The 19,249-nt window shown below is 41.3% G+C and overlaps 1 protein-coding gene across 1 annotated transcript in view; it reads left to right on the forward strand.

The window, feature by feature from the left end:
- Positions 1 to 4,777: 4,777 nt before the first annotated feature.
- The window catches only part of LOC118415467 (sodium- and chloride-dependent taurine transporter-like), a gene marked incomplete in the record, with an annotated part of 25,507 nt that continues 11,035 nt past the window's right edge, over positions 4,778 to 19,249 (forward strand). Inside the window, 9 exon segments of the mRNA XM_035820120.1 lie at positions 4,778 to 5,122; positions 13,461 to 13,592; positions 14,055 to 14,199; positions 14,635 to 14,766; positions 15,453 to 15,585; positions 16,458 to 16,592; positions 17,859 to 17,962; positions 18,420 to 18,544; positions 18,847 to 18,959. Of these exon segments, the coding sequence (XP_035676013.1) occupies positions 4,909 to 5,122; positions 13,461 to 13,592; positions 14,055 to 14,199; positions 14,635 to 14,766; positions 15,453 to 15,585; positions 16,458 to 16,592; positions 17,859 to 17,962; positions 18,420 to 18,544; positions 18,847 to 18,959 (1,233 nt within the window).

The following is a 19,249-nucleotide window of genomic DNA, read 5'->3' on the forward strand; positions in this document are numbered from 1 at the left end:
GCTCGTTTACATTGTGTAACGTTAGATAATTGCTGATCACAAAAACATGGTAACATAAACAATACAAATAAGACTTGTAGCTTCAATATCATAATGAATAAATATACGATTACAATGTCTAAAAGGCAGATACGAGTACAATGATACGAGTACAATGTCTAAAAGGCAAATTGAAATAGGCTTAAAACTATACATATTAAAAGTCTGATCGTGCTAAAACTGATTGACTTGTCCTGCAAAGTTAGCTAAAAACAGATTGTCCTGGTGGAGTATATACGTAGAGTCTACAGTTCGTTCAATGATTTGATCATTGTTGGTAGCATTTTTGCGCGAGAGGTTGAAAGATGGCAAACAGGTCACTCCCGAAAAATGGAGATATAGTTTTTGCATTTGGTGTGTCTGTTTGTCAGTCCCCGGATTTTTGTAGTCAGCATAACACAGGAACCACTTGATGGATTACAATGATATTTGCTATGTGGGAAGGTAGATAGATAGATAGATGGTTTATTGTGCAACAATTGTATCAGTGACAATGTATGGCAATGTACATGTATATACAACAAAAGGTACAGTCTAATACTATTCATATACGTTATATTGCAACAATTACAGTTATTACAAAGGTCAAGGTCAATTATGCCCCCCCCCCGGCATTTGGCCTTGATACTGGAGGAGAAATTCCTTTTTTGTATCGTTTGATGTGCTATAGTCTTGTTATTTGTTGCGGAGGAGAAACATCTTGCTAAGATTGCTTCTATAGTCATCACTATAAAAGGGCAAAATGCCCCTAGGTGCCCGTGATCATGCGTTGTCGATAATTACTCTATACCAGTTAGACTAGTCTAACAGTATCCAGTGGACAGGCCATGGATGTGTCGGCCATGTTAACACTTACATAAAAAGGCAACAAGTCATTCAAATGTTAGCAAGATATCATTGGACTTGACCATGACCAAAGTCTGAACCAGGCTCGGGTGAGTAAAACTGCTTTGCCAAATTTTGTGCCTGGGTGTTGACTATCCGACAATCCATAGTGAACGGGTCTGAGACTTTCAGGCCCAAGAACCGCTCGATTTTTTTAAATATGGCGATGAACAAATTCGTTGACAGTCTGACGAAGGTGATTTTTGAGCACAGCTCGAATGACGAATTTTTGGCACAATAGGACAAACAACCACCCCCCACCCTGCCCTGGGGGTTGTGTTCGAGACGCCCGTCAAAATATTCAATCTGCACTCATACTGCTCGGACCTGTAAACAGCATCCGTCGTTTTTTCTTACTATCTGGCGCATATCTACGACCCTAGAAGACACAGAATAATGGCAGAAGAGCAGGAGGAGAAGAGTTACATGATGGAAGAAGAGGAGGAGGAGGATGGGGTGCAGCGGGAGAACAGACCGACGTGGGGCACCACTGTGGACGGCGTTCTGGTGTTGGTCGGCGCTACAGTTGGACTGGGAAATTTCTGGCGTTTTCCCTACGTGTGCTACCGGAACGGTGGAGGTAATGTGAATAAGAAGTAGTGATACCGACATCGTTCGCTGCAAAGCAGTCGTCCCTCAGTAAGGCTTAGGTCATATTTCCAAACCGGGGCCCGGCCGGGCAGCTTTCGGGAGCGAAAAGAATGATATAAAATGCATCAAAATACACAAAATGTCAAAATAAGATTCATGGGCATGATTTCTGTATATTTCTAGGTATGTATTCTAATTTCTAGTTTCTTACAACATCCAGGCCGGGCCCCGGTTTTGAAATGTGACCCAAGCCTTAGGCTAACGCCACATTTCCACAAAGGGGCCCGGCCGGGCAGTTTTGGGGGGAACGAAAAGTACGATACAAAAGACAACAAAAACACAACATGGACAAAAAAAATCAACAGCATGCCTTGTGAATATTAGGCCACAGCAAGTAAATTTTATGGATGACATCCTCTGCAAACTGCAAAAATAGTGCGATAGGGCGAAAAAAAACAAGATGGGTGAAAAAAAAACAAGATGCCTACATTTTAAAAAATAGGCACCATAAAGTTGTGATGGCTGTTGTAAAAAGAATTAAAGGGACAAAACATGGTATCAGAGCCAACTAGGCATTCATTCCTGTATTTAAGACATGTACTGGTGTGGTAAAAGTGACACTAGTGTGGTAGACAAGAATCACCAACAAAGTTGGTAACCACTCTCATAGCTTCCATATAGGTGTCACTTTTACAACTATTCAATAAGTTTCATTTCTACAACTACAGTCCTGGGTACCTCGCAAGTGTCACTTCTACAAGTGCAATCATTAGGCTACAACACAGCATATTTGCTCATTTTGGTACTTTATCGTCATGTTGGCCATCCCTGCAGAAGAAAAAAATTATTGTTTTTTTTTCTGAAATCAGGCGAAAATTAATGCGCGCGCTGATGTCATCCATAAAATTTACTTGCTCTGGCCTTACGATGGTTAGACATCAAGGTGATAAGATACGCACCGAGTCACTGGCCAAAGGTAGTGGATGATACATGAAACGTCTGACCATTTCCAAAGGAATATATTATTGCCTCCATGAAATGTCATTGAGGCTATATTTTACCCTGCGTTTGTGTGTGAACAAGATAACTCGAGAACGGCGTGGTGGATTCGTTTCATACTTGGTGTGTTGGTAGGGTGTGACGAAAGCTGGAAATGATTAGATTTTGGGCCCCCTAGCGGCTTTCCTTGGTACTGCAGCGCAACTTCCGGGTGTGTTTTCTCATCTTAACAAGCTATGGTCACGAATTTTGGGTATTAGATAGCTCTTGTGCTCAGGAAGAGGTAACATAAGTTTGGCCCCCCTAGCAACTAGTTTTGGGATAGCAGGGGCATTTTTGTCAAAAACTTCTGAAATGGATAACTCAAGAAGGTAACAACGCATTTTCATGATCTTTGGTATGTAGGTACCTTAGACAATGTTGTACAAAATGAAATACTAATCATGCAACATATTATATATTTGCATAATTAATTAGAATAATCTTTCATAGCAGTTTTTCAATGTATCTTTCTCAAGTTCTTATATGGTATTGACATTTGGGTGGTAGATAGCGTTCAGCGTCGTGACAAAGTGGAGCAAGTTTCAGCCTTCTTACATTAATTCTTGAAACTGCAGGGGTGTTTTTGTCAAGAGATCCAAACAGGATAACATACTATATGACAAACAGTAAATTGATTTTAATATGAAAATAAAAACATGGCAAAGAAATTAAGAAGACATCAACTGGTTTAAAGTAAGTATTTATCTGTAGGTTCCAGAAAATAAATCACATAAAGGATATCATGGTACTGTTGTAAGTTTATAATCAAGTAGATATAGAATAAAATGCAGATAATATAGTGTTCCCTTCGACAGTCGTATTGCGGTCACCTGAGTGGCACCGAAAGGCAGCTCGCTGCAGACCCTTGCAATTTAGCCCTGCCTATTGTATTAAAGCTCCTCGCAATTCAGCCCCTGGCTGCCAAGAGAGAGTAGTCGGCCCACCAAATAACAAAATTATTCTCCGAAAATCTTATGGTCACACAATAAACAGTTTAGGAATTACATGGCGTGGTCTTCAAAATTTCAGTCTAAATACGGTTAAAACGGCAAACTGCCGCTAGGTGCCACTAATGCCTACTCATGCGTTGATGATTATTACTTCTATAACAATACCTTTCAGACTACTAAGTCTGTATATATAACTCTATAGCAGTCCGACTAGTCTCAGTATCCGGTGCTCCGGCCATATAACTGTGTCGATCATGCCCATATTTGCATAAATCATCCGTTTAGTCGTTCTAAAGTGAAGTATATTTGGCCTTGACCAAGATGTGGCCATTGTGGGTCAAACGCAGGTGAATAAAACTGCCTTGCCCGGGTTTTAATAGTGTACCCTTAAGGTGACTATTCGACAATACATAGGATTGGCTATATCTGGATGTCCTTTCGCGATTTTAGTATTTAGTTTGGTTGGAAATTCGCTTCTTGATGCCTATGTCCACATAACACTACCGTTGTAAAAAAGAAGTCGGCGTCACAGAGTAGCTAAATAGATCGATAGGCGAGTTTTCGAGCTTAATTGTACAGTTTCGGCCGCAACAAGAAGACTTAATCACTTAAGGATGACCCAATTAACTGCAGATCACCTAGCAACCAAGCCGCGTCAGTGACACAGCGTATACATACTTTACAGCGTATGTTTACTACTTATAGTATACTCACGTATATAGCTTTAGAAAAACCAGCGTATAACCAGGAATTAAACGCGTTATCTCTCGATCTCGGTCCGACAGATACGTTATTGGTTCTTCTTTGTCCGGCAAAAACTTATGAAATGCTTGGCATGCATATGTATATTTGTAATTGAAATGTTGCTTTATATATAGGTTTATGATTTTGCTTAGTCCCGCTAAAAGGTACATACACCGAGCGTGCGTACACACACACACATCCACACACACACATCCACACACACGTGCTCTCACGATCACACACACACACACTTGTATGCACATGCACACACTAAGAGAGGCCCACTGTGACAGAAAGAGAGACAGATAGAAAGAGAGAGGGGGACGAGAGCGACAAACGGCAGCGAAAACTTAACCTTCTTGGGGAAAGTAAAATACATCCTTCCTTAGCCATGAATGAATCGTCAAGTTGGCTCCATTGCCCATTTGGCAAAACGCCATAAAATATGACCCCAAATAACCCCTGACGTCACAAACCCACAGCAAGGGGTCCGGCGGATCGTGTTCGCGGGATCGCATAACGGCTTCACGCTATTCTGAGCGCACCAGCGTCGGCTGCTTCCGAACGGCAGTCGCCGGTCGCACATCGGTTTCTTACATGAAACTCTACAAGGTACCGTCTATCAAGGTGTTTTGGGACATTTTCTAGCCGAGCGAAAATGGCGGGAAAAGAGGAAAGCTACACCAGACACCCCTTGCAAGACCAAGGGGTCGACATGACAACCGTGAACGCTGACGAGAAGAGGGATGAAGCCGAGAACGAGCGACCCACATGGGGACACAAGGTGGATTTCATCCTGTCGTGTGTAGGCTTTGCCGTGGGTCTGGGAAACGTGTGGAGGTTTCCCTATCTTTGCTACAGGAACGGCGGAGGTAAGGATTCAACGTTAAGTACACATAACGTACGTGTAACCCGATATGCTAACGTTAACTCGCGCACGTAACACTCTCAAAGGGGTGGGACGCACAAAGTATGTCAGAGCAAAGTCCAAGTTTAAAAACAGCTCCATTAAATGGCAATTACTTTTGTATGGATCCAATGCTAGCAATGCATTATTTCCGTAAAGGCTTTAGTCTGAGAATTGCTACATCGTGAGGCAGTTGTTGCAGCTGCTACATTGGTTCTGCTACAAGCGCGGCTGTGGCAAAATATCATGAATGTAGCAGCTATGTCAGCAACATGGTTCCTCTGACATAATACAAAGTGCTGCCCGCATAGCGGCGTTGTGTATGATATTGGGTCCAGTCACTAGCAAACACTTTTCAAAACCCCAGTCACGTTTATTACGATAAATGATCCTACCTCTTCGCCATGTGCGATTTTAAGATACACGCATTCCCTATAAAACCCCAAGGACGCCAACCGCATGCTTGAATCCTTGGTGGTACACTGCGATTTGGCTTTCTAACGAAACAGCCTTCAACTTAAAGCGTGTCTTGCTTCTACGTCTTTCAATTGACCCTGACCCTGGCCCGGCCTTCGGAAAAGTTCAACGCAGCCGTTTTCTTTCATGCTTGTTCGCGTCTGGCACTTAATCTGTTTACTTTGCACTGAAAATGAGAGAGTATAGTGTTACAAACGTTTACATAATGGACATTGTGCGACTTTCTCTTAGTAACATTATGCTGTTGGGGCGAAATATATTATGTTTATAATACACGTAGCATATGGGCACAAAACTCGGAAGGGTGAATGGAGATAAATGTTGCTGCATATAATCGTAGAAAACTTCTTGTGTTAGATTTCAGGTAAGTCAAACATGAAAAGACCATGGATTGTAACTTACACCGCTCTAAATATTATTCACTACCAGGGGTATAATGTGAGCCTTTTGGGGATGTAACAGCACGATTTGTGCCCATATACTACATTTGTACATGTTACGGATTGGTTAATGTCCAAGGTGTATGGGGTGACAAAAGCTTTGGTCCGTTCTTACCAAGTTAGCCAGTGACAAAAGACCTGAGGGTTACGCTTTCAGCATGAAATGTAAAGTTCTCTCCCTACCAAATATAACGCCCTATTACTGTCTATGGTAGCCACCGTTTGTGTACTTAACCTTCTAGAAGGCAGTCCATATACCTGGCTCAGGTGTGAGGTGAGACTCCTTTGTTGACAAGTAAACAAGGTGAACAATAGGATGTTGACACACAAGCAGGTGGGAGTACTACTAGGACTGTTCCATTGTGGACAATTGGGAGGGGTGAACATAAGTGATGTCAACTAAATGTATCCAATATGTAGGGCTTACAAATTTGATAACTTAGTAACCTTTGATGACCTTTTATTCATTGCTACATCATGCATATATGGACCACCTTTGTAAGGACCACCTATAATATAGTATCAAAGTTCAAAAGCTGTCACAGTGCTGATGTAACCATTAACCTTGGAATGACCTTGGGGTCAGACCTTGAAGTGGCCTGCAGGTCTTGTTGAGTGGTGACCATTGACTATAAAAAGATGTATAAAACCTAATAATATGATATATTATACTGTAATTGATATAATATGATATATTATACTGTAATTGATATAATATGATATATTATACTGTAATTGATATAATATGATATAAAATCTATACTGTAACATTATCTGATATAGAACTGGGGTGGGTTGATATACAATCTGTAGAGCAGTTAATGCTATATTCACTATCTGGGACACCTTTTAAACCAAGGAGCATTGACAGTATGTTCTATGTATAATTGGTCTTTATGGATAGTTTGTGTTGAGACTTGCCCTTAAGTCATCTGTCATCTCTAGTTTGTTGTAACTGTGTTTATTACTAGTATACTGCAATATAGTAAAGGCACTCGTTGGTCTTCAGGACCATGAGTAGTACTAACGCAAGTTCACCTTTATCCGGGTGGTAACCTATATCCGTTGTTTGGAAAAATAGTGTATTTAGGCACATCAATTCGACGGGTGGTAGTTTTAAACTGCAATGTACTGAAAATATTGAAATTTTAAACCAACGTCTGTCAACGCGTATGTGATATCCCCAAATACCCTGTTTTTAAAAGCAATGGATATAGGTTACCCAACGGATAAAGGTGAACTAGCGTTACATATAAAACAACACTTTTGGCAGAATTTGCAAGGATGATGTCTGTGATTTTGAAGTATAACTTGTCATCAAATTTGCTTTGTGGTTATCCTAATGAAGAAATCTATATAAAATGAATTGATTTTGGCCCTCTAGCAACTCTCCTTTGTATTGCAGCAAAACTTTCTTGGCTGGAAATCACCATTATTGTTTGTTCTAAAAAGGGAATGCTTATCAATGCCACCAGTCTGTTTCTGATCCTCTATTCTACAGGGAGTATATTATTAGTGTCCCAGTACTGAGACACTCAATACTTGGGGCATGTCATCAATGTGTTGGAAATGGTCCCATCTGACCCAGTGGTACTCAGCTGTCTGTTGGGCTGGGTGGGAATTCTGGATATCTACATAGACATGTAGGCTGTACCAAATTATTTCATTGTTCTGAGACATGTTATTAGAAGAATGGGAACAGGTTAGGTCTGGGAAAACTAGCATTTGTTCACTACCTAATTAAACTGTGTGACTTCATTTCAGCTGTCTGTATGACTGTCCAGGAGTTTTATACATCCACATATAGGCAGTGCTGAGTTATTTTTTGTTCTCCGAGTTTTAGATGTTACACTGTATAAGCAAGATGGGGACTGGCTGGGTCCACATAAAATGGCATCTTTCTACATTCACTGCCAAAAATTGTGCGTACCATGGTTTCAGCTGTCTGCAGGTTTGTGCAGAAATTTTGACTATGCCCTGGTATTTATAGCTTGGAAAGTGAGTTTACAATATTATGCTAGCATTATCGGTATCAAGTTGGATATAGATAACACAAGGCAGGACTCGGATATAGTTAGCTGGTAATTTTGGTGTAATACTCTGGTATTTTTGCTATCATGCCCACACATGCCATGTGTTGTGATGTCCTCATGGTGACAAGTGCAAGAGTCAAATTTCGTCTCTGGGGACATTTATGTACCCTCTGGCCTCTCAAATTACAGTTGAGAAGTATTACCTTGTTTATTGCTAACTTAAATTAATATTAGTTCACTTGATATGGTAAATAACTGGCCAATATATAAAAGGAGAGAACAGAAAATGGCGGAAAGACTACATGAAACACAATAAATATCCTTACAGTATACTGTAAATGCAGAAATGTTCGCGGTGGATTAATGTTCGCGGTTTTCATGGTGACCACTTTACCGCGAACTTAAAACCACCGCGAACATTTTTCTATTACGTTATTAGACTGCAGTCGATGGTGTTACCGCGAACTTAAATCCACTGCGAAAAGCCCCTTTTTCCTGCTACCCCGAAATTAAATCCCTGCAAACTTAAAATGCATTTACAGTAATTTGTCCAAGAAATATTGTGAAAATCAAAATCTGCCCATGAAGACCACTCAAGTCTATACGAACAGGTGGTCACAATACACCTGTCGTGTCAATGGGGAGAGCCACATTAGTCAGGTGGGACTTATGTAGATGTAGAGGTGGTAATAATATACAGGTTTGACTGTACATTGTACTTTTAAAAGATCCCATTACTTAACTTTCTTAATATCATTGAAAACCACATCTAAACACAATAAAATGCATCATGGGTAAACATTTTTATATTGTACAATGCAGATCTGTTAAAAATCTGAACACTTTCAACATGATCTTCAAATGCAGTGCCCATGTTTGTTTGCATCCATTAAAAGTCTGACTGACAAGGTCATTGTTTGGAGTTGTTGACAACTTTCTCTGGAGCTGAGTAGAATAAGAATGTCAGGGCCGTTACCTGATATCTTGTTTTGGAGAGTCGGAAAGAACAACTTGGCATTGTTTAAAAAGGTAACATCTTTAGTGAGTTTGCAAAGTCTGCGTGACACTAGACAGAAAATGAACCTTTCGAACTCTTGACATTTACTGTAGAAATGCAGATTGTTTTTCAACTTTCAGCATGCTGAGGCGTGGGCTTGTGTGACATTTGATATTGTAGAGGTCCAGCAGGGCTCGAAATACCACCTGTATATGCAGGTTAGTGCAGGTACAATTGGAGCTGTGCAGGTATTTCTGGTGTCTACCTGCACCTAACCTGCACTATGTGCATGTGCTGGGTTTTAGACATAAATGTCCTATGATGTTACATGTATGTGAATCGTTATTAGCTGCATTGACTGTTAACACCTAGTATTAGGTATGAAAAAAAAAAAAGCAATGGTTCCTCAACAATTCCAGTATGATCCATACTTCCTAAATTCAGAGTGGAGCAGGTAATATTTGTCTGGTGCATGCAGGTAATTTTCAATGTTACCTGCACCAGTGCAGGTAATACTATGCAGAAAAAAGTATTTCGAGCCTTGGTAGCATGACAGGATTTGAATCCAGGACCTCTACAATATTACCTTTTGAACTCTTGACATTTACTGTAGAAATGCAGATTGTTTTTAACTTTCAGCATGCTGGGGCGTGGGCTTGTGTGACATTTGATATATCTTTATTGAGACACGACAAAAGTACAGCGACTACATGTATAACAGCTACTTACAGTACAACTTAACACACATATATGGATGAATAGGTATGAATGAATCAACATATAGGGTCTAGCTTGTCATTACACCATTGATTCTATGGTATAAACATTTGTGGATATATTTGCCTACTTGTACACAGTGTGGATTATCGCCTCCCAGAATATAGTTGAGTTTATCTATCGAACAGAGAGTAGCAAATTCATTAGAGCAAGCAGAAAGTAATGTGAACAGCTCTGTGCGTTTGTAATATTGTAGAGGTCAAGCTACCAATTTTGTACCCATGGGAATAGCATTCAACACAACATATGTCACTTCACTCAGTTGAACATGAGTACCAAGCTTGGGGTTAAGGAACATCCCTCAGATAGAGCATTGATGGAGATCTCAAATTTTGATAAGAGCCACATCTAGAGCATGTTAAAGAACCCACCACACTTATCGAAAAGAGGAGGGGTCCTTCCCAGTTTGAGTGGATCAATTAAATCTGTCCGGATATGTAGCTTGTATGGTTTACTTACAAACCCAGAGTGTTACACCATAAGTTATCACAAGGCAGTTTACCAGGCATGCGGTACAAGCAAACAAAAATATTGGCACTGACAGAGTAAGGTCCTGAGTTCAAATTCTGATATGCAATTATATCAACTAATGTTATCTCACTTCACTCAGGTGAAAATGAGTACCAAAGGGTCACTAATAGGAGCATCCCTCCAATTGGACGTTTATTGAGGTCCCAAATTTTGAAGAGAGACACATCTCAAGCACGTTAAGAACCCACCACACTAGTCTTGTATTATAGAGTTAAAGGGTCCTTCCTGGTTCGAGAGTATCAATTAAATCTGTCGGGATATGCAACTTGACAATGTATGCAGGGATAAACAAGTCCACTAGCCCTATTGTCCAGGGCAAGTGAAAGTGCTGTTCGGGCAAGTGCATGTCCTACCCCACTTGTCCGATTGGGCAAGTAAGATTTTCCATTGATTTTAGTGCAATTTTGATATACTTGTTACTTTTTACAGTCATGACATCAAGCAATTGTCTACACTCAGTCAGAGAATTCCAATGCTGGAAGTGAAAATGCATATACTAGTAACAGTGACATTTGAATTTTGGGCAAGTGGATTTTAGAAAACTTGTTCAACCCTGGTATGGTTTACTACAAACCCAGAGTGTTACACCATAAGTTATCATAAGGCATTTTACCAGGTATGCAGTGCAAGCAAACAAAGATATTGGCACTGACTATATTAGAGTGAGTCAGCAGGGAGTCTCAGGGTTAAGATCACACTGGGTCATCGACCTCTGGTGGTAATGAACCCCACCTGGCTGGCACACTTCCAAATATGGGGAGCCTTCTCAGAAGAAAACAGATCACTGTGAATGTCAAGTTCAGCGCCCTTCTTAGTTCATGACAGCTGGTGATGAAGGCCTTGCCAGTTTAATTTGTAGGTTCTGCAGTTTTGAAAAAGATAATGCTAAGCAGGTGCTGAAAGATGATAATAGATTAGAGTCTGACAGAAAATTCTGGGTTATCAAGTCAGGAACAGGTCCGGGCTTCAAACTGCAATATTTTCAAAACAAAAATACGGCTATTTTCAAAACATTGCAATGTCCGTCAACGTCAACCCAAAGTACTGTTTTTAAAAACAATGGATTATTATACATGTACAAGTAGGTTAACCCGTGGATAAATGTGAACTAGCATTGAATTTTAATCTTAATCTCCTACAGTAGCATGAAAAGCTGGCAAAGGAGTTTAGGAGTGCCAGCTGGCCTACTGTCCGTAGCCAGTGCACACTGCGTCTTCTAGGCCGGCTAAACTTCTTCGCCAGCTTTTGATACTATCTTATGGTACCAGGAAACAAAATACTACAAAAAACTGTACAATGGACTTCCCCCGATCTCTAGATCTATTCAGAAAAGAAGACTGGCCCTTGCTGGCCATGTAGCATGCCATGAGGAGATGGCCTCCAAAGTTGTCTTCTGGCAACCCGAGGAGAAAAGAAGAAGGGGACGACCGAACCTGACACTTAAGAATGTACTGGAGAGTGAGGTTGGAGTGAAGGACCGCAACCTGCTAGCCGCCATGCTAGACAGAGATGCATGGTCTGATATTATTAGTGGCACCTCTTATGAATATGAGGATGAACTGAACTGAACTGAACTATGGTACCATTGGATCTGCTTGGATATTAGCATTATCTTGGGGGGGGGGGGTAGGTGGGCGCTGGTTCGCGATTTTGAACGGTTCTCTTATGCTGGATTTCATTTATTTATGTACTGTTATGTTCTATTCATATGATTATTGCTGTGATGAGTCTTGTAATTAATGACTTTGAGTTGTTTTTATGTTGGGCTAATCGCATTTAAGTTACTATCCTAATTTTTGATTAGTCACGTTTTATGTTATACGATTATTGTTATGTTTATGTTTATGTTCATTATGTTGATTTGGGCTCCCTTGGAAATCAGTTTTATCAAAACTGTAGGGACTACCCTGAAAGATTAATAAATAAATAAAAAATGCTGGTAAAGGGAGTTTACCAAGGAAGGGAGTTTGTCGTGGAAACCAGCCCGGCTGGAAGACTGCAGCAGACGCTTCTGGTACAATGTAGGGTCATGACCTTTCCTGTCTGCATCAGCTAAACCACCTGTCGACCCTCCATTTCTCACCTGGACAGGTGCAAAGAACAGGTAGCACAGCGAACGTGCCTTAAGCAGGGGAGGGGCCATTTCCTTTGTTTACAACCTAGATAACGCGAAATGTGTGCTTTGCGGGTGGTGTGTACTGTCACGGAAGAAATACTCTGCAAACAACATGCCGGGTTTACACTGTCAGACTTTACAGTGTAAACAAAGCAGTCTGTTCACTTACGAGTCATTTCACTTTTGTCACTGATTTCATTTGCACTGCATTTTACACTGTACTATAAGTACAGTTGCCAAATCAGCTGATTGTTGCCTTTGTTCACAAACTTTAAACAACCTTTGGTTACAAAATATTTTTTGTGATTGCATCAATCTACATAAACCAAGACTGCACCATGCAACTTTCACCACATCGTACCTAGTAACACATGTTTGTACTTGGTACAACTTGTTGCTTTTGCCATACTTTGTTACTAAGACAATGGTTCGAGTAAATTTCAGAGAATAAAGTTCATGTATGTTGCAACGCAACTTTAATGCCAACCGCTAGCAGCACAATTTTAGTCAGCCTTAGTTCTAGGAAATTTACAGATATTTGAACACATCTATCCTTAAAGCTTGGTTGATAACTTTGAAGGCATGACTATTTCTTGTTCTTGTCTGAACTGGCATTAGATACTCAGTAGTCGGGACAGCTACCAGTAAGACCTGGCGAACCTCTGTCTCATATCAGCCATACGGTGATTAATATCATTCACCCAGAGGGAGACCTGGTGCATCCCCAGGGCCATCTTGTATTCAGCTATTCGAAAGGGTATGTCACCCCGTAAGGGGCGGTATAACCCCGTCCTGTGTAATCACGTCGACCGATGAAATGAGACCAGTTTATTACTACATCTATTAGACTAAGTCAAAGTACGTTGCACCTACTTGCTGATTGTGCAGTAAAGTTGATGTGCCTGTCTGTTGATGTGTCTGTCTCATCCCAGGAGCGTTCCTGATCCCGTACTTCATCTGCCTGGTGGCAGGGGGCGTTCCTGTCTTCTTCCTGGAGATCTTCCTGGGCCAGTTCATGAGCCAGGGCGGCATCGGCTGCTGGAAGATATGCCCCATATTCCAAGGTGAGGCCACTTCAATTTACAGTGTAATTTGTTGGCTCAACATTTTTACATAAATTTTAGGGCATTAGGAGCCACCAAATCAGCGGTCTGGGACCAAAGCTTGCATTTGACTCTGTTCACCGCCTCAAACTGTGCACCAAGGTACCGACTTTGCCTTCGGACTGCATTTCATACTATACATTGTATGCAGCATTATTTTTTTTACATCAGCTGACAACCAAGAAATCAATTTGTTGTGGCCTAAGGTTTATAAGTTAAAGAAAATCATATTTTCTATGACTTCATAGCATACGAATCAGAAAAAAATTCTTTTCTTTTTGACATTAGTTCATTTATGGTGGCCTTGCGTTTTCAATCTGAGATTTCGAAATTCCAAGGTAAAGTAACTACCCTGTACAAACCTGTGCCTTTCCGTTGATAAAATGAACTCCTTTTCCCATTTTAACGTTGGCTGTTTTTCAGGCATCGGGTTTGCGACCACCGTGATCTGCTTCCTCCTAAACATCTACTACATCATCATCCTGAACTGGGCGGCGTACTTCTTCGGCCGCTCCTTCACTTCTCTGCTGCCCTGGTCACACTGTGAGAACCCATGGAACACGGAATAGTAAGAAAAACTTAAATTACAAAACTTTTAAACATAGCCCATGGAACAATGGAATAGTATAAGACAGACATTTTCTTTTACTCCTAATGAATCATATGTAGACAAATATTAAATCCTCACACTCTGAGAATATTATCCATGTAACACAGACAGCAAACATTACATATCATATTCATACATTTATCTCATAAACAATTTGCTTGTGGAACACAGAATAAAAGAAGAATTACTTTTAACTCTTAACCTCTTACACTGTACACTGAATTAACCATTTGTCACCAAATTCTCTATTGTTCATAGAGTTAAGGGGCAGCGATAATAATCAATCCATGTAACACAAAACAGTAAACTCAATAAACCCAGAATAAATAGTGGACACAAAGAGGTACCTACTTTCATATGCTTGGGTTAATAAGGATATGTTCCCATCTCCAGTTGTACCACCAACTTCACCAAGCCAGATGCCGGCGCTGCGAACATGACCAATGCCACCATGGACGGCAACATGACAGCCTTCAACACCACCAACACAACCTTACAGATCTCTCCAGTGGTCGAGTTCTGGGAGTGAGTTTTCAAACACTGATTGTTTAATGCACTGTGTCATACCAGGGCTGCGATGTAATTTGATACAGGTGTTCAGAACTGGGTGATAACTTGGGTTATCACACAGTTTTTTATAGAATCATCCGAATGCACTTCAAGTGTGCCATTGTCGTTAATTCAAATACCGGATTTAGACATTGGAATTGCTGTTGTTACATGTTTTTTGTTTCAGGACACCAGATTTTCTCAAATTCTAGAGTATTTTGCATGGAAAAGTGTAATTATGGAGGAATCAATGTACTACTGAATAATTGATCTGCCAATCAGAAAGAGGTACCTTACCTGAGTCAAATTCAAATGGATTTGAGAATTGGGGATCCAAAAGTTAATTTTTGTTGCCTGAACTTCCTTAAAGTTTAAAGAACCAAATTACATTGCCTGCTTCTGAAGTAAGTGCTATGTTTTTTTCAGAAACAATGTAGTGAAGATGCCTTGTCCAAGACCTTTCAGTGTGTTCTAGAAGTTTAATATCCTGCCCCTTTAAACAGTTAATGTTTTGTAGCCAGTCCCTTTGAAGAATCAGAACCTGTTACCTGTTTCTTTCATCTTCTCCTTACAGTCTATCCCCATAACCAATACAAATTTGCCGCTATAAACGGCTACCTTAGCAGGCTTAAGGTTAAGTAGTGTTCCTTTTGCTCCTGCAGGAACAAAGTATTGAACATGTCTGAGGGAGTGGGAGACCTCGGGGAGGTGCAGTGGGAGCTGGCCGTGTGTCTGCTGTGTGTCTGGATCGTGGTCTACTTCTGCGTCTTCAAGGGGGTCAAGTCCACGGGCAAGGTAGGGTCACGGTCTGCTTCTTGAAAGGGGCGATCACTAACATTACTAAGAGAAGGGTTAAGCTTGCCAATGGGTCATGGTCAAGTCCACGGACAAGGTAGAGTCACGGTCTGCCTCAACGTCTTAAAGGGGTAAAGTCCATGGGCAAGGTGGGTACAAGGTCTGCCTTGGCGTCTTTAAGGCTTAGGGGGTCATGTCCACAGGCAAGGAAGGTATAAGGTCTGCCTCAGAATCTTAAAGGGTCCATGTAAGAGAATGGTTAGTGTCACTGCTTGTGGACCTAAAGGTTCAGAGTTCACATCCCAGCTGTCTCACATGTCCCTTGCTTTTGTATAGAGGTGTACATGTATTCTTTGGACAGATTTTATTATCTCTCTCAGTCTCTGAAGGAGATGTAATTCTAGTTTAATTCTAATATTGTATAATTACTTTGGCCACTGTAACTCAAGCCCTTCTAGATGCATCATGATGACATTTGGTACTACTATGTGGTTCTTTGGGGAAGAAAAGGTCAAGGGCAATTTGGCAGGTACTCTTTGTACTGCAGCGCAAATTTCTTTTTTTGTTTATTTGTACGTGCCAAGAAGGTGCACTCTCTGACTCTCATTGATATGTGTGATGGATTCTTACTGTTGAGCTTTCCTAAAAGATGCATGTAAAATCATTAGGCTGCAATTGTGTCTGCAGACTGTGATGGCCACTTAAGGCCTTCCAGCCTTTTTTCTCATACAAAACTTTGTGGATTCTGTGTTCTGTGTTCTTGGGGTCATTGTCCTGCTGGAATGTTCAATGATATCTATCATGCTTTAAGTTTAACTGTACATACATATGACTGAAAGTCTATTGTTCCCTCCTTATGTTCCCTTTCCCAGGTAGTGTACTTCACCGCTACCTTCCCCTACGTGATGCTGACTGTCCTGCTGATCCGGGGCGTCACGCTAGAGGGCGCTGGTGACGGGCTCTTCTTCTACCTGAACCCAGACTGGGAGAGGCTGAAGGACCACAAGGTGGGTAACTCACCTGTAGTTTCACCTGTCCCTTCACCTATCAACACACCTGTCTTTACACTGAGACAACCCAAACAGTTTAGAGCAGTGGGTAGTCCAGAAATGGTACTTTTAGTACCATGGACAGAGCCATTTGGTGGGCTAAGTATTGGAAGGAGGAGTAAATGGAAAGCTTTTCTTGGGCAATGGATAGAACCACTTTGATTGATAGCAAGATGGACAGAGCCATTGCACAATTAAGAGGGGTGGATATGCTAGAACAAGTGCTATAAGCACCATGGGCAGTACCATTGTACACTTTAGGGGGTGAGTAGGCCATTAGAAGTACTTTCAGCACCATGGACAGAACCATTGTACAGTTAAGAGGGGTGGTGGCTAGGCTAGAACAGGTACTATTAGCACCATGGACAGTACCATGGAAAGCCTTTCTAGGACAACAGATAGAACCCCTTTGGTTGATAGGAACATGGGCAGAGCCATTTTACAGTTAAGGGGTAGTGGCTAGGCTGGAGCAAGTGTTATTAGCACTATGGACAGTACCATTGTACACTTTAGGGGGTGAGTAGGCAATAAGAAATACTTTCAGCACCAAGGACAAAACCATTAAAGGTACTTCAAACTATGTGCAGTTTAGAGGATGGCTAGCCAACAGCAAGTACTATTAGCACCATGGACAGTACCATTGTACATTTTAGGGGGTGAGTAGGCCATGAGAAGTAACCTTTAGCACAATGGACAGAACCATTGTACAGTTTAATGAGGCGGCTACGCTAGAACACCATAGACAGTACCATTGTACACTTTAAGGGCTTAGTAGGCCATGAGAAGTACTTTCAGCACCATGGACAAAACCATTGTACAGTTAAGAGGGGTGGCTATGCTAGGACAAGTGCTATAAGCACCATAAGATTGTACAGTTTAGGGGGTGAGTAGGCTATAAGAAGTACTTTTAGAACCATGGACAGAACCATCATACAGTCAGAAAGAAGAAGAGGGAGAGTATTGGAGGCCTTTCTGGGATTAAAGACAGATCCATTGTACAGTTTAGGGGGTGGCTGGGATTTAGAAAATACATTTATCACCATGAACAGAATCAGTAACTAAAGTTTGACTTTTAAGTCTATAAGTAACTTAATATGTTTTTCAGTGTCTGGAAAATGAAGTTTGAAGTGACTCTTTTAGCCAGTAGCTGTTACTGTTTGCCACACATTGTACCCTGTGCGATTGTTGAGCATCCATTCATTGTCTTTGATTACCTCAATGCAGGTCTGGATTGATGCAGGGACCCAGATTTTCTTCTCCTACGCCATCGGCCTGGGCTGCATGACAGCTCTGGGCAGCTACAACAAGTTCCACAACGACTCCTACAAGTAGGTGGTGTGCCTGTCACATATGGATGCAGTCATTTGTTTAGACTCTTGTAGTGCCTTGTGGTAATTAGTGCAGCAAGTTCCCTGGCTGTTTCAGTTGTAGGGTCAAATTTTCACAAATATTTTACACAAAGATAGTGATCCTAAATCTAATGAAAGTTATTGGTTTGCTTTTTTTATGACTGTCTGTAGTCAGAGTATACACTGACAATGGGTTACTGTAAATTCATTTAAGTTCACATGGATTTACTTTTGCGGAGTGTCTGCGGTAGTTTTTAAGTTCCTAGTAGAGCCTTTGTGTGTGGTGGTTTTAAGTTCGTGGTGAAGTGGCCACTGCAAAAACCGTGAACATAAAATTACCGCAAACATTTCTGCATTTGCAGTACAGGCAGAGTACAAGTCTCTACCAGAGCATGCTAACAATATAATATAAATGGTTTGTTTTTTCCGTCTGTAGACAGAGCATCCTGATAGCCTGTGTGAACAGCTTCACCAGCCTGTACTCCGGCCTGGTGGTGTTCTCTGTTCTCGGCTTCATGGCCAACGAACAGGGGCTGGCCATCAAGGATGTGGCTGCTTCAGGTAATGTTAATACTATCAAATGTGCTCCAGCAAGGAGATTGATGTGTCACTGGTGTTACTGTAAGGAGGGAAATGTTCACAGATACTTTTTTGGTAGGGAGAAAATAAATCTGATTCATTAGTAGTGGGTCTACGTTTGCGTGCATAACGTTGTTTTAGAATTAGCACATGAAGATGTTGTTTTTGCCCAATATGCCTGAGTTTGGAAATGGGTCTGTTAAGCCACAGCACAAATGTTATTTATAGAAATGACAAATGTTGCTACTGTGGCCTTCAGTAAATCAAACCTTACTTCTCTGCAGGACCAGGCCTGGTGTTCATCGCGTACCCGCGAGCGCTGTCGCTGATGCCGCTCGCCCCGCTGTGGTCCTGTCTCTTCTTCTTCATGATCATTCTGGTCGGACTGGACAGCCAGGTGAGGGAGGCATCAGGTCCAGGCATGCGTCCATGCGTTCTTTGGATACGCTGGTCTAAAAATAATAAGAAATTGGACCACCGACTTTCATGATTATTCTGGTTGGGCTGGACAGTCAGCTGAGGGAGACATCAACATTTTTAGCCAGGCATGCGTCCATGCGTCCTTTGGACACGCTGGTCTAAAAATAATAAGAAATTGGACCACTGAATTTTAGGCAAGACACATGAAAATGCCATGGGGAGCAGATTCTCTGACAAGCATTGACTACTAGGTCACATGTGGCCTGT

The sequence above is a fragment of the Branchiostoma floridae genome, chromosome 5, assembly GCF_000003815.2.
Source record: "Branchiostoma floridae strain S238N-H82 chromosome 5, Bfl_VNyyK, whole genome shotgun sequence".
Lineage (NCBI taxonomy): Eukaryota > Metazoa > Chordata > Leptocardii > Amphioxiformes > Branchiostomatidae > Branchiostoma > Branchiostoma floridae.